This window comes from Suillus plorans (assembly GCF_016647745.1).
Source record: "Suillus plorans strain S12 chromosome Unknown HD556scaffold_104, whole genome shotgun sequence".
Lineage (NCBI taxonomy): Eukaryota > Fungi > Basidiomycota > Agaricomycetes > Boletales > Suillaceae > Suillus > Suillus plorans.
The window spans coordinates 136640-159100 of record NW_024537488.1 but is presented as its reverse complement, the minus strand read 5'-3'; the positions used below and the strand labels follow the sequence as shown (position 1 = coordinate 159100).

The window sequence follows — 22461 nt, the reverse complement described above, 5'->3', positions numbered from 1 at the left end:
CAATGAGTTCAGGTGACAGTTTAAAAGCAGGATGGAGTCAGGCGCTAGGTATGATGGCAGAATGATAAGAAGTTAAGACATTGTTCAATAAGCCGGGACCGCGGGATGACGACTCATGTGGTGCATGACTTAGATGAAAACTGCACACTGCTCCCGTTAGGTGTTGTTTGCATGTGCGAACCATTTCAGGCATAGCCGCATAGGTTGCACGTGATTGGCGTGACGCGCGTCAACGCGTCGACGCGTCAACCCCAGATCAGTAAAACAAAGTCTTCGTGAAATCATGAACGCGGTTACAAGTACAGTAATGAGGTGTGATGAGCTAATATCCGGACCCGTACGAAATGGAAAGAGATTGTATCGTAGCGTATTTGACAGGTAGTAGCTTGCAATGGACGATGTAAGCATGTGAGCAAAAATTTCCTTCAACAGAACGGCTTCCTCAACGATCAACCCGAAGCAACGCTAAGCCTTCACACGCTTGCTGCGGTGTTTGCATGTACACTTAAACCCCGCAAGGTCTTGAGCGAGGCTGTCTTGAGAAGAGATAGTAGCCGATACTTCCGAGTCCGAGGAGCTGCACTCCGACTCAGTAGGCTCGTAGGATTCGTCGTGCGAGCGTTTGACGCCTTTGAAGACTTCATCATGCCAGAGATCATAGCGCTGATGTGCGGTGAGATCAGCTGCTTTCATCACGTTCTTGGCACCAAGGCGCCATACAATGGGCTGCCTGACTTCAGCATTTTCTAACTCGGAGCAATCAACTTCATCGCTCAGCTCCCGTGAGAAGGAGACTAGACAATCTCTGATCTTGCGCACACCTCTCTCGAGCATGGCCGTTACAGCGTCCATGTTCAAGTTGGGGGCCAAAGTCTGCAAAATTGTTATATAGATTCACGACACAACCATCGATGTGACTTACCCCGTGAGCCATGAACTGAGGATCATGATTACGAACATCGATCCGATCTTGGTGATCACCCTTCACCCATACGAAGTATTCAACGGACTGGATGTGGCACCAGTCATGCTCACCGACCCTGATAGGTGTGTCGAAAGATCGTGGCATTGTGCGTTGGCTAATGAATTCGTCGAGAGAGAGAGATTGAGGGTCATCTTCCCCGTTGCGTAACTCCTTCGATGCGATTGAATCGGGATTGGGACAGGCGTAATGTATGCCTTCGTGCACGAGAACTATGATGGCTAAAACTGCGTCCGGATGCGCTTCAATTTCATCTTCCATCCTTTTGAAGACTATCCCTATTCTGCGAGAATGCGCACTCCCCGATAGCGGGAACCAGGACCACCGATGGTGTATCATCAACCGCAGAGATGGTGATGGTCATATCTGGGTTCACGATCTTACCACCCCCAATCTTCAATGGATAGTTCATGCTTATCGTCATTTCAACTAACTCGGGATCATACGGAAGTTGAGCTATTGCCAGTGTGAGGTGACATTTGAGATAATCGAAAGAAGCTTCGTGCAGAAAGCTAGGCATGTGACGGACAAGATGTGCTTGTCGTAGTCGTAAGCAAGCCTGTACTACTTTAGCAATCCTCGAAATAGACAGATTTGTTAACCCTTACCTCGGCCTTCGTCAAAATTCGGCCCGCTTCTCCTGCCTCGTGTATTAACCTAAATTCTGCTGGTCTCACGCCATGGAATTCCTGTTAGTAAGCATCATCAGCGGCTGTATTCAGTGACTCAGACGACTTCCAAGTTACCTTGTGGCCTTCATCAGCAGTCAGGTCAGCCATATAGTCCAATATCCTCTTCACATCTTCAACCCAGTAAGAATTCTATCCGATAAATGCTTAAATTCTCGAAACTTACTTGGGGTAAGAACTTCGGAACGCAGAGACTTCTTGGGAACATCGCCACACAAAACATCTGTCTGCTATGGTAGGGACGCTCTCTACTGGCTTGGTCTGCCCTACCGCTTCTGCACGCAGGGGTGTTTTAGCGGATGCTGCTTTTTCGGCTCTGTTTGGTCGAGGTCGACTTGAGGCATGTAATTTCTGGTGCTTGGGCTTCTGATCTGACTCTGTGAGCGCTGGTGTTGTCAATGGACTTGTAGATATCGATCTGGCCTCATAGCACTGGTATGTTTTGGGTACAAAAGTGGTGTAGAAGGAACAGTGGCCACTTGAGTACTATTGTAGACATGGCTGTTGGATGTCAAGTGTCGTTGGGTGCTGAGCGCTGAGCAATGCCTTTGTGTGAAATGTAAGATCAAACGTGAAGCTCCGAGATAACTTGAGTCTTGAGATTACAAATGATAATGATAAATCGGGTAGTGGGAACAACAAATGCCATCATCATCAGCTGCTGTAGTACTTACTTGCAGTAGCCTAGCTAGTCGTCGATATCTCATCTCTCCCTCCTCGACCCCTTTCCAATGTACCCTTGGTGAGTATATAGAGTATAATACCCCTGGCCATACACTCGATTATGTATAGCGCCTGGTGTGTACCACATGTTCGCTACCCTTCTATTTTGCTTCTATGACACTACTAAATTCGCTAGAGAGTACCGCAAGTTAGATTCATAATTATCAGTATTGACTCCACATTGTATAAGTACTATTACATGTTATCTGAGATCTGAGCCTTTCAGATAGTGAAATCGTGGCATAGATCACCTCATGCTACACCATGCCGCCACCCACACAATAACTGCTTCTCAGCGGGGACTTTCATCTTACCAACATCGTGTAATACCTTCAGCCACATCCCGGCGTGAACGGCGCCAATCATTCATCTCTGCAAGTCATGGTGTATATCCCTGACAGCCTGGCCTTAACCACATTCGACATCCGGATCCTCCTGTCGCCTTATCTCCTGCTACATTTTCAAAATAAATAAATCCACGATCAGCGCAGCTCACCACCATGTAGAAGCAAAGGTTTAATATCTCCAACAAGATACATCAGACATTTATTATTAGCACCAGGGCCGGCAGCCAGCAGTAGCCTTCCAGTCACATTACACAGCTAGTGAGGGAGAGGTACTTGAAGCTCGAGCTATAGAACCAGAACTCTGCCTCAAAATCGAAAAAGATCCATTCGCACTCGCAGTTTTCTTCCAGTGACTCTTCGCATGTCTGCGTCATATCTATAGTCGTGACTTCCAGTTCGTGCAGCGTTCGACAGTTCTGGAGATTTGTACTTGTTCGGATGCTGAGCGCGAACGGCTGGGTTTGATTTAGGATAGATGTGCTGTGTTAGATATGATATGATAGGAATGAGTGGATGAAGTTGTACCTCTTTTTTTATATTTTTTGTCTAGTAGGTGTTCTTTGAGTTTCCCGGCGCGTGGAGGGGCAGGAGGAAGGACGCTGTGGGAGGTTTGGGCATTTCACCTTGGGGGTCTTCTGGTATCGGGTGTTTGAAGGATGAAGAAGGAGACGCTGGAGTTTCGATAGCGTGCTAAGGTGAGTGAGACGGTCACGGTAGATCGGGGAAATGGTCACACATCTTGAAATCTCCTTCGGCATGATGTTGGTTTACGGGTCCATCCTTGGCTTTTGAGCTTAAAGCTCGACAGTGGCCGTCTTCAAGGACTGACTCGACTTTGAGATGGAAATGGTGTGGTGTGGGTCGTCGCTATGTGACATGGAGAGGCGCTGATTTCTCACGGAGATTGAATTGAGTCCGTAATTCAAGTTCGCCGCATTGTCACAGTAGTGACCTCATGATGTTCTCGTAGTCTTTTGTATTGTCCTCACTGTCATTTTTACTGGTTTTACAGTATCATCATAGGTTGTAGTACTACGTGGCAGTATGCATGTTTCAGTTGATTTCTACTCGATCAATGCTAGTTTTCGTATCTAGTAGTACGCCCAGGTTCGAGCCCCAGCCTGAGAGAGGTGAAGAACGGACCTCCAAGTCGCTGGCGCTCTCTGGCTCTCGCGACCTTTCACTGAAGCACCCTGTACCTACATAATGATTCATCATCATCGTGATTGTGCGGCGATTAAAAAATCGGTATCAGTGGTGTGGGAGATTTGATCAAGTCCTTGAGCCGGGCCCCTGGGATCATCATGATACCGATGGTTGAAGTCAGCAAAAAAACCAACCACCAGGAATTATTAATTACTACTCGTGCGCGACTACATCAGGCACTGTGCCGCATCCTCGATGTCTTAATGTTCGGGTCTATATCGACACGACTCTCAGACTGTAGCTGTTCGCAGGTTTTAATTCAAGCATCTCGAAGACTACTATCAGTCTATCACTACTAGTAGTACACGAACTTCAAGTGACATACAACATCGGGTCCGGGACAGCTTCTGCTTGTGCGGGCATGAGCGTAGCATCAACCCCTGTGAGTCAACTCGAAAGCTATGGTGCTGTTACTAATCTGTACGGTTTTAGTTCTGAACCCTGCAAGAATCAATACCCCGTGCAGCAGCGAGCAGCACTAATATGCCGTTTCAGGCTCCAGCCGAAGGTTCGGTACATGGGTAAGCGTCCTCGAGTCTGGAGGCCCTGTGAAGCTTCAGATTTGTACCCCATTTAATTCGACCATGCTGCTCTAATATCTTGATAATATGTAATAGGCACCTTGAGGTGAGTTTAAATGCCCTTTTAGATTGAAGTTCTGCCAACCCTCAAACTCATTGTCACAGTTCCCCCTGCAAAGCGGCTGGACCGTCCTGTAGCCGTTTGCACAGCGCTTGCATCAATAGTATTCATGCCCCCAGGTAAGTTCTTCCTCATTGTGATGGGCAGTCCAGACGCTGACGACTTCAACAGTACGCACGCAGGGTGACCCCTTCGTTCACTGGAAGGTGGATATCGAACGCGCAGAAGCGGCTAAGGCTTCCCGGCAACAAAGGCAAAAATATGTTACCAGCGCCATGACTACCATGGCCTCTACTATTAGTGCTGCCCCAGAGAACGGGAGTCACACATTAGAAGGCCTTGTCAGCACGTTCCACCACTACGTCCCCCCCACGGTCCCCACGACAGGTCAAGTCTCTTTTCCTCTTCCTCAGCCTTACGTCCAATTGTCTTCCTTCCAGGCGCCTTGGCAAGCGCCTCTCACCCTGCTGCCCTTTCAACCACCACTCGCTCCGCCATTGTCACCATCACCCCAATCACTTCCATCGCCATTATCACCCATACCGTCCCCATCGCCCATACTGCCCCCATCGCCCATACTGCTCCCATACGAGTCACCCCCATCGCCCATACTGTCCCCATCACCCTCATGGCCCATACTGCCCCCACCGCCTCCATCTTCTCCATATCGGACCATGTGGCAAGATCCAGAGACAACACCAGCGCGCTTAGGGTCAGCCGCCATCTGGCAGTGGGCACCCGAGCCAGCCTTGGGTAGCGAATTTGACTTGGAAGAGTTGATAGCAAAGTTGAATCTTGTGTGGGACGGGCAGAATCAGACATTCTGGGAGCAATTTACTCAAGATGTAGTAGAAGAGTGAAGCCTGTCATCATGTTGTCGTCGTTTATTGCTAGTAGTACCACTTAGGACGGTTGGATTGGAAGTTCAGTCAGTGTTCGGGAGCTTGATTTGCGTACCGGCTGATCCGCAGCATGCATGCTCGTAAAGGGAAATGCCAGATATATCAGGGGGGGCACGTGATAAGCACTCGCACTTCAGAGCACGAACAAATTATGTAAGACTCAGACAGAATTCAATAACTCGGTGACATGAGCTTACATGAATCGATATTCGAAACCACACAAATAACTGACAAGTATAGCAACAATTCTGAAATCCAATACCTCCATATGACCAGGAAAATGCTTGATCGCCTCCTCCGTCAAGTCCAACTAGAACTTCTCCTAGATCTGCTCATGCACGTGGAGCGCTTGATGTTGTTCGTGTGCACCATGAACGCTACCGAGTTGACTTAGCGCTTTTGCGAAGGATCGTAAATATGATAAAACAGTAGACACTACCCTGTTCCGGATTATCAGCTCTCTAATAGTTCAAGAGCGTCCCATTCTCACCGATAGTTGTTGCAATAGTCTTGCTGGGGATAGAGTGTACCATACCCTGCAACGGCCCAGTCGCCAGCGAATGAACTTCAGATACAAATACTCCCTCCTGAGAAACTGATCCACGAGTGTGAACAACTGGAGGACAAACTGGTCCTGGTGCGCGTCATCACCATCTTTGAAAATGACAAGACATCCTGTCGTCAGAACACTGGAAATATATAAAAAAGGAGTACGGACTTGAGTAGAGACTCGACTTGAAGACGGAAGACTTTTCAGCGTCGATAACCATAATGTCCATGTGTGCATTGAGCGGCAGAGACAGAGGAGGGATGTTGACGAGCCCGTTCTTAGAGTCATTGATGAAAGAGAGGTCGTGGTTCTTTAGAAACGTGCAGCTCCTTCAAGTTAGTTTGAAAAAGCCCTGGCATTTAGATCAATACAAGGAGGCTACATATCAGAGAAAAACACATGAAGATCGTGCACCGTGAATCCTCAGTTCTGGGTTCCCAAGTAGCTCTGAAACAGACGGGTGTAATATTGGTCCCTCTAACTTCTGAGAACTAGTGTTGTGTGGCCTGCAAAATGAGTAATAGTATGTACACAGGGAAGTGACAGGAACAACTGAGGTATAATGAGAGAAATGGAGTGACTATATGTACTGATACATGTGATATGAGTCAAAAAGGAAAGTGCTATGGTAAATGATGACAATGACAAAGGAGAACTTCAACACACCCCCACAACAACACATTGTTGCAATCATGGTGACCCAAGGGAGAGACCCGCTTGATGACAAAGGAAGAGAGGTCGGGGAAGACACTTGGTGAAAATGTCAGTGACATTTTTGTGAGTCGACAACCACTCTGGCTTGAACATGCCTTCCTCAATGTGTGCACGGATAAAATGGAAACAAAGGCTGATATGCTTGGTGCGATTATGATTAGTGGCCTCTTTGGAGAGAGCAATGGCTCCAGCGTTGTCTGTGAAGAGGCGAAGAGGAAGGGAGAGTGGGATGCACAGACATTCAAAGAAAGATGCAAGCCAAAGGCCATCTTGAATTGCAGCCATGAGCGCCATGTACTCAGCCTCAGTTGAGGATAGTGCATGGGTTAGCTGCTTCTTCGATGAGTGGAACACAGGTCCTCTGTTGAAGAACCAGACATACCCCGATATGGAGATACGATCTTTGGGGGTATTGGCCCAATTGGAGTCGCTGAATCTGTGAAGTTCAGGAAGTGCTGTAGCACCCCCATAATGAACATGTAGGCTGACAGTACCAGACAGGAAACAAAGGACGTGTTTGGCCACAGTGTAGTGGTGGGGCTCTGGACAACTGTTGTGTTGCACCAGCTTCATGACTGCAATGGTGACATCGGGACACATGTACATCATGAGGTAGAGCAATTCACTGATGAGTTTGCGATACTCGGAGAGAAGGTTCTCAATGTGAGGGTGTGTGTCAGTGTCACATCCAAATGGAAAGTGTGAGTCCATGGGGAGGGTTACTGGGTTACAGCCGGTCATGCCATGTTCGTTGAGTAGATAGTTAATATAGTTGGTTTGATGTATCCACAACTTGCAGGTGGTATGGTTGCACTTGAATTGAATGTTGAGGTGTTTGGATACCAGACCAAGATCAGTGATGCCAAAATGTTGCGCTATCTGACCCTTAATCCACATGAGGAATGGATGATGGCTCACAGCTGCAAGGCCATCATCAACATGCCAGGCAATGATGCAAATGATGTGTTCCCTCTCTCCATTGACGTGATCCATAGATAAAAATGGTGTAGTCAGCCTCAATGCGAAGGAAGCCTAACTGAGTTAGAACTTCGCGTAAAAGTTCATACCAGTTGTAGGCGGCTTGTTTGAGTCCGATAATAGGTGACAGACAAGGAGGCTGATGCTGGGCTCGACACATTCAAATCCATGGGGCTGTCACATGTAGACATCCTCTGTCAATTTCCCCCACAAGAACACACATTTCATGTCAAACACATCGAGTTCCCAATTGTTAAGGGCAGCAAGTGCTGAGAGCACTCGAATTGAAGCTGGTTTGGCAACAGGTGCAAACATCTTCCCAAAATTGATCCCCAGCTAGTGATATAAGGGGTATGGGTAACCCATGGGTTTTTGGAGGGTTTTTTAGAGGGTATGGGTAGGGGTACAGGAATTTGAACCTGTGAGAAACCCATACCTGCAGCTATGTACCCATGTACCCTCAAAATTTGTAACTCAATTTATAATAAGGCAATTAAATCACATCTTTGTTCAACCTTTACCATGGCAGGTACTACAAAAGCTAAGAATAAAGCTCCTGGCAAAGTCAAGCATACAAAAAAATTTACACAAACCCTCTTGCAATCTCACAAGAAATCCATAGCAACTCGCAAAGTCTCTACCTTTGCATCTAGAGCTTTGACACCATCCCCCACTGGAGGATTTTCACAAAGGGCAACAGTTCAAGACTCCAATGATGATAACGATGATGATGAACCAAGTCACATTGGGGGCAGTCTCAATGCTAATAGAGATGTAACAATGGAGGCTGTGGTGGAGGACAGTAAAGAAGAGTTGGCGGCTGAGGATGAAGACAGTGAAATAAGTGAATCTAGTCCTCAGCGCTGTATTATATGATGCTGACGGTTGACAGGATGACTTTTGAATGACTGGACAGCACCGGTTTATGTATCCTTCAGGTCCACCCCTACCATTGAGTACATCAACAACTGCCGATGTCACTCGTTCCAATGTGCAGCAACAAACTGTAAGTACAAAACACGGGAGGTGAGGAGATATCTTGATACTGGGGATGCAAAGTCCATGGGAAATATGCATAAACACACAAAGAAATGCTGGGGTGCTGTTAAGACCGTGCACAAAGGGTAGGACTGATTCCAAGGGGCTTGGCTTCAGCTCGTGCGCTGCGCCCCTTACCCGAGTATGTGCCCTTAACTTCAGAATGAAGTCCGGAGAAAGTCCAGTGAAGTCCGAAGGACTTCCGGAGAAGCGTGGGAAACTTCGGAAGGACTTTCCGGACGAGTGCGAGAAACTTCCGGATGAGTGCGGGAAAGTTCCGGAGGAACTTCCGGAAATTACGATGGAGTTTCGTCCTGACAGGGATATGTATAATGGCTACTCAGGACGAGTCCTGAGTAGAAGGAAACAGAGGAACGGCTGCAAGGACAAAGTCCGAAGCAGGATAGGTCCGGAGGACCGCGGGAAAGTTCCGGAGGAACTTCCGGAAACTCGGAGGAATGGAGGATCGGATGAGTGGATGAGCGGATGAGCGGAGGATCGGAGAAGCGGAGCTCTGGCCTAGGGAATTTCTCCCTAGGCCTGAGATGGATGATTACTAAGTCGGAGGAATAGAACTGTTACGAGGACTTAGTGTGAAGACTAGTGCAAGGACTAATATGTATGATATTCAGACTGAGGAAATACAGGAGTATCTACTGGGGTTTATATACTAGAGGCAAGTCTGTGCAGATCAGTAAGCAGAGGGGTAAGGCTATGTACGAGCATGTGGAAATGTATTAGAAAATAAGACGGATCATAAGAAATGAACTCGGAGATGAAATGAGGTACGGAAAATGAGGAAGTCTAACTCAAGAAGGAACATACAAAGGGATAAGGCACGGAAGATAGACGCGGGTCGGATCCGGATGTCCGGAGATGAATGCGTGATAGGTCTGGGTCCGGAACGCAAGGAAGATAGACGTGGGTCGGATCCGGATGTTCGGAAGTCCGGAGACAGGTGATTACCATAAGGGGATGGGCGCTGATTTAAGGTTTGGGTTCGGACATGACAGATAGGTCGGATCCGGAGATCCGGAGATGTGGATATCAGATCTGGCATCCGGATATCAGATGCAGGAGTACAGGGATTCGGACGGATAGAGGATTGGGTCTGGAGACATGGACAGGAGGTCCGGAGGTCCGGATGAGGCGTGGGAACGTCGTCAGATGTTGGTCCGGAATGCGGGATATGACAGGTGCTGAAACTGTCGAATTGGCTGACAAAGCCAAGAATGCAGCAGAGGTGCGCGTGACAACAAAAGGGGTCCTGGATCCACAGTCCATAACGGTTGCCTTTGAGGTAAAGGGAAAGGGAAAGTGACGTTCTCACACCGTCAACATACAAAAATGGAATTGCGGGCAGAGATAGTGTGGTGGGTGGCCAAGAGTAAGAGGCCCTTTCAAATTGTCAGTGATCGTGGCTTCCAGAGCTTAATGAAAATGGGAAGACCGGAATATTACATACCTTCACCCACAACAGTATCTCGTGATGTCAAGAAGGTGTTTGCGAATATGCAAAAGCAAATTGCAAATATGTTGCAGGAGTATGAGGGCACCCTCAGCTTTGCTACAGATGCATGGACCTCTCCAAACCACAGGGTGTTCATCGCTGTGACTGTCCACTTCGAACAGGATGGAGAGCCAGTGTGCTTGATCCTTGATGTTGTTAAAGTAGCAATGTTACACTCAGGTGCTAACCTTGCTGCGGCATTCACAAAGATCCTTAAAGAGTTTGGTGTGTCTGATAAGGTCAGTTTACATCAAATAGCAGTGGACAGGATACTTACCTGTAGCCAGATACTGTGTATAACCTGTGATAATGTGTCTTCGAATGACACCATGATTGAGGTGCTCAGTGACCTGATTCCCTCATTCCCTGGAGATCCCAACCATGCACAGTGCTTTAACCATGTCATCACTCTCATAGCAAAAAGTTTGATACATCAATTTAATGTCCTCAAAGGCATGACAGATGCGGCACTGGATGATGTAGAGAGGGAGTTGAGAGATCTTGCCGAGAGTCTTGATATTGAGGATGAGCAGACCAGAGGTGAATAGGAGGGGAAGGAAGATGACGATGATGACACTGGTGATTGTTAAGAACGTGCTCAAGGGTCGGATCCGAAGGGCTTGGCTTCAGCTTGTGCGCTGCGCCCCTTACCCGAGTACGTGCCCCTAACTTCCGAGGGTTGTTGAACGATGTCCGAAGGTTACCGGACGATGTCCGGAGGGCGTCGGGCGATGTCCGGAGTCCGATGTCCGATGCGCGGGAATTCTGGCGGACGTTCGGAAACAAGAGATAAGACTAATCCGGACGAAGTCCGAACTAGAAAGGAAACAGCGGAGGACTACCAGAGGTAGAGGCGGAGGTGTCAAGTCTATAGGAGTCGATCCTAAGACGAGCGGAGGTCGACGAGAGAGAAACTCAAGTCGGACGGAGGAGAGAATGAGCAGAGTCTAATATGATATTCGAACTGAGGAACTACAGAGATTGTACAGGGGTTTATATACTACTGAGGACATAACGGAGAATAGTAAGTGCAGTGCGAAGCTATGTAAAGCTATGAAGAAAACATATGGTACGACTATCACTAGTCTATCGGAACTTAGTAAAATGAAGACGGAGATGAATGAGGAACGGAAAATAAAGCGTACTAACTGATAAGGGAAATACCAAAGGGATAAGGCGCGGAAGTTAGACGCGGGTCGGATCCGGACGATACATAGAAGTCGGCCGGATCCGGAAATCCGGAAATGATGAGTGTGATAGGTCCGGGTCCGGAACGCGGGATATGACAGTATCCCCCCTTTAGGGCCGAGCCCACGAGGCTTCTGATTCGGAAGTCCGGACCGGACGTTTATGAATGCGAGATGATGGGCGGAGCTCGTAAAAATAGCACTGAGCATATAAGTAGGCCGGGGCGCCCATGAGACGTCTAAAACTTTCCCTTTAACTCCTATTACTGCTTCTATCATGTCTAACTCCACTTCCGGCAACAAGAAGACCGCCCGGCAGGTTCTCGAAGAGAGACAGGCGGAAATGGCGGCCGAAATTGCGCGGCTTGAGGCGGACGCTCGGAGAGAGGCGGAGGAAGAGGAACGCAAGCGCAAGGAGGCGGAAGAGGAACGGAAACGGATGGAGGAGCAGAAACGGAAGGATATCGAGGAGACTCGGAAGAGGTTGGCGGAGCGCGAGCAGGAGCGTTTGGCAAAGGCTAGGATGGGTAATGCGTCGGAGGTGAGTCGGATGAGGTTTTTTGCGTTTTTCCGGAGTTTTAACAATTTTTAGTCCTCCGGTCCGGCGGATCCGGAGGTTGCGTGTGAGATGTGCGTCCTTAGGCGCAAGATTTGCACCTGGGCAGTAGCGTCTAGGACGCCTAGGGTGAGTTTTTCTGTTTTGTCCGGATCCGGATGACTACTGATGATTTCCGAAAGATCCGGACGTGTGACCAATGCCGTGCGTCCAAGGAAAAGTGCGTCGGTGGAAATCCGCCTGTCAAGGCGCCGGCCGGCAAAGGCAAAGGCAAGAAACGCGCGCGTCCGGAGGGATCTCCGAGCCCCAAGGGCAAAGGAAAAAGACGTCAGCGCAGTCCGGAGGACATCGACGACGACATAGAAATAGTCTCCAATCCCCGGACGGTTATTGGAGAGGATCAAGACTGGGCGGAGTACGACGACCAGGCCTGGGTCGCAGCCGCCAACAACATAGTTGCGGAACTGGCCCGGACGAATGGGCTGATGGAGAGGGGTATTGCAGCGGCGGAGGGAAGTAGAGCTGCGATGGACCGGGTGAGTGAGACCATGCTCCGGTTCATGGAGGAGCAGAGGGAGTTTCAGACTCTCTTCATGGAGAGTCTGAGGGGCGGTTTCCGGATGCATGTAGAAGATGCTCCGGAGGAGGAAAATGGAGAGGAGGCGGAAAAAGAGGCCGGCGGATCCGGCGGAGACATGGAGATGGACTCTTAGGTCGTCGGATCCGAAGTCCGGATGTCGGACGCCTAAATAATGTACATATATGCATGTTTCTCCTTACTCTTTGTTAGAAGTTGGTCCCGGCTTGTCCGGATATGCTGAATGGAAATCCGATAGAAGTTCCGGCGCATTTCCGAGTTCGGTTGCGAGTATCCAGGAAGTTTCTTCGTCCGTCCCTTCATATCCGGCCCAACGTACTAAGTATAGTAGTTGGCAGTGACGTCTCCGGCGGTCTATCTTGGAGTCCAGGATTTCGGAGATTTCGTATTCCGGTTCTCCGTCGACTAGTACCGGAGGCGGAGGAGGTTGGATGCGATTAGGGATAGTGTTCGGAGTTGCGGGTTCTAACTGAGAGACATGGAATACGGGGTGTATGGATCGCATAGCATCCGGAAGATGGATGGTGAAGGAGTGGGTACCGGGACGAGCGATGATGTCGAATGGTCCGAGATTCTTTTCCGAGAGCTTTTTCGATGGTCGGGTCGAGCGGAAATATTTTGCTTTGACGAAGACCTGATCTCCGACTTTAAAGTCCGGAGCGGTTTTCCGTCTAGCGTCCGCGGGTCCCTGATATCTTGCTTGGGCAAGGGACATTTCTTCTCGGAGGAATTGGTGAAGCTCATCTAAATCTATAGCATGATCCCGGGCGCGGGCGGAGGAAAGATCACGTTCCGGATGTATGGAAATGTTCGGGTGATAACCCTTATTGGCGAAGAATGGTGAAACTCCGGTGGTAGCACTCGGAGCGTTGTTGTATGCAAACTCGGCCAAGGGTAACAGTTCCGACCAATTGTCCTGCTGATAGTTGCAGTAGATCCGGAGGTATTGTTCTAGGGTTTGGTTAGCTCGCTCGGTTTGTCCGTCGCCTTCCGGATGATATCCGGAGGTGAAATGGAGGATCATATCTAACGCTTTTCCGAGCGACCGGAAGAAGTGGGAAACGAATTCCGTACCGCGATCGGAAGTGACATGGGACGGAACTCCGTGCTTGGAAAACACATGGAGGAGGAATAACCGGGCGAGGTCCGGAGAGGTGATGGTGTCATAGGTCGGAATGAATATGGATTGCTTGGATAGTCGATCTATGACTACCAGGATGGCTGTGAAGCCGGAGGAATCAGGGAGTTGTTCAATGAAGTCCATGGATATAGAATTCCACGGCTTCTCGGGAATGGGAAGTTGCTTCAATAATCCGTATGGTTTGTGTCGCGGAACTTTAGCTCGGGCGCAGGTCGTGCAGGACTTAACATAGTCCTTCACATATGCGCGGATTCCGGGCCAGGTATATTCCCGACGGATAACTTCCAGGGTCCGGTTCTGACCGAAATGTCCGGATAGCGGGTGGTCGTGCGTATTCCGGAGCACTCGGAGACGGAGGTCATTGGATTCTGGAACGTATATACGGTTGTCGCAACGGAGGAAACCACTCTCGTCCACTGTCCATCTCGGGTCCGACGGATCCGGAAGATGACAGGAAGCGATAGGGTCATTAGGGAGGGCGGACAGAATGTCCTTATGAAGCTGCTCGACATCCATCAGTACAGCTGTCCGGAGCACCGGAATTGCTAGGTGTGATGCCCGGAGGGACGAAGCGAGCTGTTCTGTGGTAAATATCGGCCGGAGGTTGTGTGGATTAACTTGAGCGTAGTCCTTATCCCCCTCTTTGGGGTAGACGTCCCAACGTCTAGTTAGGCAGTCGGGCTTAGCTCCGAGTTTTCCGGGTCGGAAACGGATAATCAGGTTGAACTGGTGAAGGTATTCCGACCAGCGGGCCTGGCGGCGGGTGAGGAGTTTTGTGGTAGCGAAGTACTCAAGGTTCTTGTGATCCGTGACGACGTCTATCGGCTCGGCAGAGCCTTCAAGGTAGTGTCGCCAGGACCGGAAAGCTTCGTAGATAGCTAAAAGTTCCTTATCATGGGTGTCATAGTTGAGTTCCGGAGCCGAAAGGGTCCGGGAGTAAAAAGCAACCGGGCGGAGCTCCTGGTCCGGACATACTATAGAAAGTATTCCGGCGATAGCATAGTCGGAAGCGTCCGTCTCAACGACGATAGGAACATCCGGCATCCAGTGCGTAAGCACCGGAGCGGTAGTGAAGGCTTTCTTGAGAGTTTCAAAAGATTTCCGGCAATCCTCGGAGAAATTCCAGGGAGCATCCTTGCGAGTGAGCCGCGTAAGCGGAACTACAATATCCGAGTAGTTAAAGATGAAGCGACGATAGAAATTGGCGAATCCGAGGAACGATTGAATATCCTTGACTTTCCGAGGTTCCGGCCAGTCGCAGATAGTCTGGACTTTGTCGGAGGACATTGTAAGTCCGGCCGGAGATAGGAGGTAACCGAGGTATTCTACAGAGTCGGAATGGAATTCGCACTTCTCCGGTTTAGCATATAGCCGATGCTTCCGGAGGCGTCGGAGGACTTCAAGGACGTGTTTTTTATGAGATGCAAGGTCTGCGGAATAGATGAGGATGTCGTCGAGGTACACAATAACACAAATGTCAAGCATATCGGCAAAGATGGTATTGACAAAGCGCTGGAAAGCCGCCGGAGCATTGGTGAGACCCTCCGGCATAACCAACCATTCATACGAGCCGTAGCGCGTCCGGAAAGCAGTTTTCCACTCGTCTCCTTCCGCCATCCGGACTAGATGGTATGCGGACCGGAGGTCGATCTTAGTGTAAACTTTAGCGCGGCTCGGAGAATCGAGAAGGTCGGAAATGAGGGGAAGCGGGTAGCGGTCTTTCTTTGTGATTTTATTGAGTCCTCGGAAATCTACACAGAGGCGTAGGGAGCCGTCCTTCTTTTTGACGAATAGGACAGGGGCTCCGTGCGGAGAGGATGAGGAACGAAGAAGTCCGGTCGCAATATTCTCATCAAGGAATTTGCGAAGAGCTACAAGCTCAACCGGAGAAAGGGAATAGATGGTGCCAAGGGGCGGAGCCGCTCCTTCTTCCAATTCGATCTTTAGATCATATGGACGATGGGGAGGGAGCTGTCCGGCTTTGCCCTTATCAAAGACATCCGCATACTCGTGATATTCCGAAGGAATTCCGGATAGGTTCGGAGGTTCGGAGGAGAGTGTAGCGGAGCGGAGATTGACACCGGACGGACGAACAAAAATACTGAACTGAACCGATCCCTCTAATTTACAGGCCCGGCAAAAGGCAACTGCATTGATTAGGGAAATATTAGGACCGGCATTATCAGCGGAGGGACTCGGCGAGGTTGAGGAAGGGATTTCCGCCGGAGCCGGCGGAAAAGAGGTCGGAGGGGACGGAGGCACTCCATGAGGAATCGGACGGAAATCGATGCTGCCCTTTACCCAGTCAATCAACGGATTGTGTCGGGTGAGCCAGCTATATCCTAGAATGATGGAACAGGATGAGTCCAGCGGAGTAACATAAAATGTTTCGGAGGTAACCACGCCGGTCGGAAACCGGATCGGTAAATCTACTGCCTCAGTAATAGTGGCATTAGAAGTACCATCAAACAGATGGAGCGGAAGCGGAGGAATTGCATAGGTTGGAATGTTATTTTCTCGGATTAATCTGGTTTCTATAAAACAATGAGACGATCCACAATCTACAAGAGCCGGAAACGGAGAGATATCGGGAAAAGTAGAAATTGAAACGGATGGTACTAGAGAGTTCGGATCGGAAAAGGAAATAGCGTTGAGACGTAGCTCCATTGCACGGGTTGAGTCAACGCAACCCTTGTCCCGCGCGGAGTCAGGAGGGTTGCGGACTAATTTTTTGTCTCTTCCGAGACCTCCGGTTTGGCTTCCGGAGTCACCGTGCTAGCACGACCTTTGGCCGCACGGGAAGTGGACTTTAGGCAGTCCCGGGCAGTGTGACCGGGTCCGCCGCAGAAGAGGCAGAGCTTCTTCTCCATGCGCCTCTGGCGTTCCTCGGAGGTGAGTTTGCCGTCTTTTCCGAGCTTGGACGTCAAGTCCGGAAGTTTGGCGGAGGAGGAAGCCGAAGCGTTTCCGGATTTTCCGCCGGAGTACTCTTTCCGGTCGGAAGTGGAAGCTGACTGCTTAGCAGGAGGCGCGGATGCGGAGGGTTTGGTTTCGCGGGAGACTTCTCCCTTGCGTTCCCAGTATCGAGCGTCGATAGTCTGGGCGAGAGTTTTGTATTGGGACAGAGTGGTGGGTTTTCCTTGACGACTGATTTCGTCCTTGATGCGAGCCGGAAGTCCGTTGTAGAACTGACGGCGCAAAGCTCCGTCGCCCCAACCTCGGACTTGGGAAGCTAGCCGCTGGAACTCTACAACATACTTGTTGATGCGCTGTCCGTCGCGCATATAGAGCTGTTCCAGCTGCATTTCCGCATCTCCGACCGGGTCGTGAGGTCCGAAGTTAGTTTGGAGTTCTAACATGAACTCGGAGTAGTCATCCATCCAATCCGGACGATCCGCTAGATCATCCGAAAGGAGGTCCGGCTCAAACCATTCAAGGGCCATGCCCTTGAGGTATGATTGCGCGAAGTTGACCTTAGTTCGGCCGGTACGGAAAGATTTCGGCTTAGCTTGGAAGTTAAGCTCACATTGGACAAAGAACGCCCGGAGTTTCCGGGGCTCAGTGCCATCGAAGGTATCCGGTTCTCGGACTTTGACTTTAGGATCACCGGATCCGGAGGATTGGCGGTTGTTACGCGCCAGGTTATTGATGGCTTGGGATAGCCGGAGGAAGACCAAGTCTTGTGGACCTAGACCTTCGTTTTCATCGTCAGTCGGGTCTTCCGGAGGTTCATCATCCGGATCTCCGCCACCTCCTCCTGGCGGGTTACCGCCTAGGGCAAGTTCATCGTCGGAATCATTGTGCGGAAGATTTCCGGCGGGTGTGGGGGTGGGGGTAGACGGATGTGGGCGATTCATGAGTTGTGAGATACTGGAGGCAGCACCTTGCGCACTAGCGCGGCGCTGTGAGAAACTGAGGAAGGCATCGACTATGGGAGTAGAGTCGCGTCGGGCGGTTACAACTCCCGCTGCATTAAGAGCGGTCTGCGCCCGTGTAGGTGCCATGAAGTCAGATGTAAGTATACTCGGTAAGGTGTGAGTTCGAATATACTGTTAAGAACGTGCTCAAGGGTCGGATCCGAAGGGCTTGGCTTCAGCTTGTGCGCTGCGCCCCTTACCCGAGTACGTGCCCCTAACTTCCGAGGGTTGTTGAACGATGTCCGAAGGTTACCGGACGATGTCCGGAGGGCGTCGGGCGATGTCCGGAGTCCGATGTCCGATGCGCGGGAATTCTGGCGGACGTTCGGAAACAAGAGATAAGACTAATCCGGACGAAGTCCGAACTAGAAAGGAAACAGCGGAGGACTACCAGAGGTAGAGGCGGAGGTGTCAAGTCTATAGGAGTCGATCCTAAGACGAGCGGAGGTCGACGAGAGAGAAACTCAAGTCGGACGGAGGAGAGAATGAGCAGAGTCTAATATGATATTCGAACTGAGGAACTACAGAGATTGTACAGGGGTTTATATACTACTGAGGACATAACGGAGAATAGTAAGTGCAGTGCGAAGCTATGTAAAGCTATGAAGAAAACATATGGTACGACTATCACTAGTCTATCGGAACTTAGTAAAATGAAGACGGAGATGAATGAGGAACGGAAAATAAAGCGTACTAACTGATAAGGGAAATACCAAAGGGATAAGGCGCGGAAGTTAGACGCGGGTCGGATCCGGACGATACATAGAAGTCGGCCGGATCCGGAAATCCGGAAATGATGAGTGTGATAGGTCCGGGTCCGGAACGCGGGATATGACAGTGATACTGCAGATGGCTGGATTGATGAGGTAGCTAGACTCCCCATGGCTGACCGTAACAAACTTGAGGAAAACATAAGGCCTGTCAAGCTGGTGTTGGTTAAAGTCAGTCACTGAACCAAAGTCTTATAGGTGTTGTCATACTTACCTGAATGCTTCCACAGCTATGCAAGATCACATTCACACCCCTCCACTCAACAACACTTCTCCTGCCCTTGTGGTTTGAAATGCTCCAGAAGCTCAGCCTACCAGAATGGAAAATGCTGCGTGATGTAGCAACATGGTGGAACTCAACCTTTGACATGCTGGTGTTCGCAATAGAATATTAGTTAGCTATTGACAGTGTTACAGTGGACAAAAGTGCAAACCTGCGCAAGTTTGAGTTGGATAAGAATGAGTGGATCATTGCTGGACAGCTGGACAGCACGTTGAAGGTGCATGCATTTCTATTTTTGGGATTGATGTTGCACGTTCTCATTACAACTTAGATATTCAAAGATGCAACATTATTTTTCTCTCGTTCCACTCCCAGTCTTGCAACTGTGATCCCTGCAATGAATCACATTAACAAAATGCTCACCAACCACTCCCTTAATCGTGATTATGAACTATCAATTTGTGCTGCCCTAGGGATTGCCAAGAAAACACTCAACCACTACTACAATGCTACAGATCAATCTGAAGTATATTGCATTGCTATGGGTACAAAGTCTTTTTCTTTCAGAATGGTTATAACTACTAATGTAATAATGCTATCTATTGACAGTGTTACATCCCAGACACAAACTTAAATATTTTGAGCATGCTGGCTGGGAGCACGCCTGGATTGATACTGCAGAGGAGATTGTGAGGGATGTCTTCAATCAGTCCTATTCCACACTACATGCATCTAGTGTATATGAGGATATACCCACACCTGTAAACGAGCAGGCCAAGGTACATTTTGTTTAAACACTTTTGATACTGCTGGTGTGTAACTGATCTTCTATACTAGGTACTTAATATATTCGACGATCTGCCCTCCCTTGCTGCTCCATGTACTGCAGAAATGCTCAACGAACTTTCATGCTACCTCAGCACTGATCCAGAGCAAGTGAGGGATGTCCTTCTCTGGTGGCATGAGTGAAAATCAGTATACCCTTGTCTATCCTGCATGGCACTCGACTACTTGTCGATTCCCGGTGAGCTACTAACTTATACTATGGCAATGGTGTTGTCTTATTAACAACATCAGTGATGCCAACCGATGTTGAGCGTGTTTTCAGTCAGAGCCACCTCATTTTGTCTCATGTTCGTAACCGGTTATCTGCACAGTCAATGTGTGCTCTCCTCTGTCTTGGAAACTGGAGTCTGCTGGGCTATGTGAAGAACAAGGACATTACCGCTATCACAATTCTACCAGAGGTTGCAGGAGATGACAAGGAGCTTGAAGAAGGCTGGGACATCATAAATTAATTTTTTCAATTTGTTTCATGCTAGTAGTGACTCGGATAACTACAGACTTGTGCTTAGTGTTATTGGTGTACCTGTGGGTATGGGTATGGGTTTTCATAGGTAAGGGTACAGGTATAGTCAAAAATACCCATGGGTTACCCATGCAGAACACTAGCAGGTTGCCAAGCACAGTTTCCAAATCTCTCTCGACTTGCCCGCGATGTCCTTTCAATACCTGCATCAGGAAAAAGCTCGCCCATCATTTGCATCCTGCGAGAATACATAGCACCACATAGCCTCTATAGCACAACAGGGCACCCCCACAACATTCAGTAGCACTACATAGCGACCTGTAACTCAACCTAATGGCAACTGAGGCTATGAAATTGATCTCGCACATAGAAGACAATGTTGTGCCCTATAATACTATCAGCATTACACCAGCTATGCTATGACAGTCGCTCAAACAACTCTAAATCAATGTACCTATTCAAATAGAATTCTTCTGACCCATCTCGACTGAACTGGGGAACAAGGTGACAAGGGCGCAGAACTTGATTCACGGGTAGAACAGCTGCATTAGGTCCCCGCTGCCATGAAGACCTCGTGAGCTTGAAACTCTGCAAATTATCGTCGAATGTTTGAAGTGGCCGGAACCAATGGATGTATGCAAGGGGGTGGGGAAAATGTCCGAAACGTGATGGGAGGTCAAAAATGACCTTCACTTCACCAACGCACAGACCTAAGTCACTAGTGAGCAAGCATAGACAATTATAAAACAATAACACATACCTGATATTCCCTCCCCAGTGTACCGGTCCTCATCTTCAATCACAAGCACCGTGTCGAAGTGTGCAGGAGCTGGCCCTTTCCTTGCATCCTTCGACGGAATGACTGGCACTGCGTGTACCTTGAATAAACATTTGGCATTGTTTACATGTGGTCGTGGGGGGGAGAGCACCTTCAGGTACTTGTACACATCAACCCAGTCTTGTGGTGTAAATTTTCGGTGTGTCTGAGTTTGCAGGTTGTGACGGACAAACTCTTCGAGAGCGGGAATGAAGGCGGAAGCACCGTGCTCATCAATTAACCGCTGAATTGTCGAGTTTGGAAAGGGGATTATCCGGGGCACAAGGCACTGCTCTGAAAAATCAGCAACATACACTGCCACAATGGGATGCAACCACCTGACTTGATGATCAGGGCATGTGACATCCACTCTGTCCGTTCCTGCACTGACCAATGGCTCCAGGACCTGTGTCATGCAGTAGTGGAAGAGATGATAAGGTTCAACAGAACATGTATCTCGCTTGAAGCATTCTAACTTTGAGATTGGTAAGTACGCGATTAGGATGGCTGCACGTTTGGATGGCTGACAGCAGATCTCTTTTGAGATGTTTCCGAGGGTCAAGTACATGGGCCACACCTCCTGGTCTCCCCGGAACTGCGACAATGAAGTCTTATCAGATGCCAGGATCACTGGCGCAACAACAGCCCCTGGAGGCAATCTTCCCTGTAGGAATGTCTTTAGTGCATTTTTTTTCACTCTTTGGAGACACCCGCACTTACCTGCATCTCCCACCACCACTCACCAGTCCACATCTCATCAAACATGCAGGTCTTTCCCTCCTCATCTGCAAAAACCCTCTCTGGTGTGTATGACACCATGTTTTTGAATTCTGAGTTGCCCATGAGCTCACGGATACAGTCTACAGGGTCCCGTAACCACAGTTCGAGCTCTTCACTTTCCCGTTGGCCACTATTGCTGACTATGTTGCCTTTGACAGTTATTTTCTTTAACATCCACTCGGTGCCTCGGGGAAGCTGATCAACAGCTTTCATCAAGGTATATTTACTTGTGAAGGAAGTATTCATGTGGCCAGTCTGTTCCATGTCCTTGTAAGTGTCTCTCAGTTGTTGCTGCAAGTTTGACAGCTCACAATGGGTAGTTTAAAGAACTCGTCAATTGCCATCTGACCTACTCTCGCAATCAGCCACTTCACCAGCCCCCACTCCTCTTCATCTGCAAAGGGTGCCCACGTATCTAGGCCTAATGCTTCTTGTTCCACTCTGATGCTCTCAAATAATGTCTCTGCTTGTCCGAGCGTCCTCGCTACTTGTCCAGGGTACGTCTGGATAAATCGCATCCAAACTCTTTCCTCGTCTTCAACTTCTTCAACATGGACATGATGATTGGGTGGAGGGGATCGTGGTGGCATGTCTTGAATGACATCCACATCATAATCAAATATGAAAGGTATGTCTCCATCGACATCCATATTGTGCATCTCATCATTGACTTGTGCGCGGACCCCTTCCATACGGTCCTTGCAGGCAGGTGCATTTGCGATGTGACTACTAACAGCCCGAGAACTTTTGAAGCTTTTCAGGCAGAAATTGCAGCAGTCAGACATGGGCAAGGAAGGGCAACAAATGAGCCGACAAAGCCGACTTCCAAGTGAGTGACACTTATTCCAGTTCATACAATGATTCAGACTAATCTTTGGCAGGGAG

General features: G+C 49.1%; 5 protein-coding genes across 5 annotated transcripts; 3 read left to right on the top strand and 2 right to left on the bottom strand.

Moving 5' to 3' along the window:
* Positions 1 to 465: 465 nt before the first annotated feature.
* Positions 466 to 1761, bottom strand: HD556DRAFT_1450432 (uncharacterized protein; the record flags this gene model as incomplete). Its single annotated transcript, XM_041307760.1, has 5 exons — positions 466 to 873; positions 923 to 1209; positions 1256 to 1541; positions 1591 to 1671; positions 1729 to 1761. 5 exons carry the CDS (start codon positions 1759 to 1761, stop codon positions 466 to 468), a joined length of 1095 nt encoding a protein of 364 aa, XP_041153257.1.
* A 2669-nt stretch (positions 1762 to 4430) lies between these two features.
* Positions 4431 to 5449, top strand: HD556DRAFT_1314037 (uncharacterized protein; the record flags this gene model as incomplete). The annotated part of the gene is made up of 4 exons (XM_041300879.1): positions 4431 to 4468; positions 4565 to 4574; positions 4597 to 4708; positions 4761 to 5449. 4 exons carry the CDS (start codon positions 4431 to 4433, stop codon positions 5447 to 5449), a joined length of 849 nt encoding a protein of 282 aa, XP_041153256.1.
* Positions 5450 to 8642: 3193 nt separating this feature from the next.
* HD556DRAFT_1214398 (uncharacterized protein) lies at positions 8643 to 8834 on the top strand (the record flags this gene model as incomplete). Its single annotated transcript, XM_041296643.1, has 1 exon — positions 8643 to 8834. A coding segment is annotated over one exon (192 nt), but the record flags the coding sequence as incomplete, so codon positions are not given.
* A 1731-nt stretch (positions 8835 to 10565) lies between these two features.
* On the top strand, positions 10566 to 10724 carry HD556DRAFT_1216999 (uncharacterized protein; the record flags this gene model as incomplete). Its single annotated transcript, XM_041296707.1, has 1 exon — positions 10566 to 10724. A coding segment is annotated over one exon (159 nt), but the record flags the coding sequence as incomplete, so codon positions are not given.
* Positions 10725 to 21029: 10305 nt separating this feature from the next.
* HD556DRAFT_1434999 (uncharacterized protein) lies at positions 21030 to 22135 on the bottom strand (the record flags this gene model as incomplete). Its single annotated transcript, XM_041305382.1, has 5 exons — positions 21030 to 21090; positions 21111 to 21492; positions 21513 to 21867; positions 21888 to 22039; positions 22078 to 22135. 5 exons carry the CDS (start codon positions 22133 to 22135, stop codon positions 21030 to 21032), a joined length of 1008 nt encoding a protein of 335 aa, XP_041153253.1.
* Between the last annotated feature and the right edge of the window lie 326 nt (positions 22136 to 22461).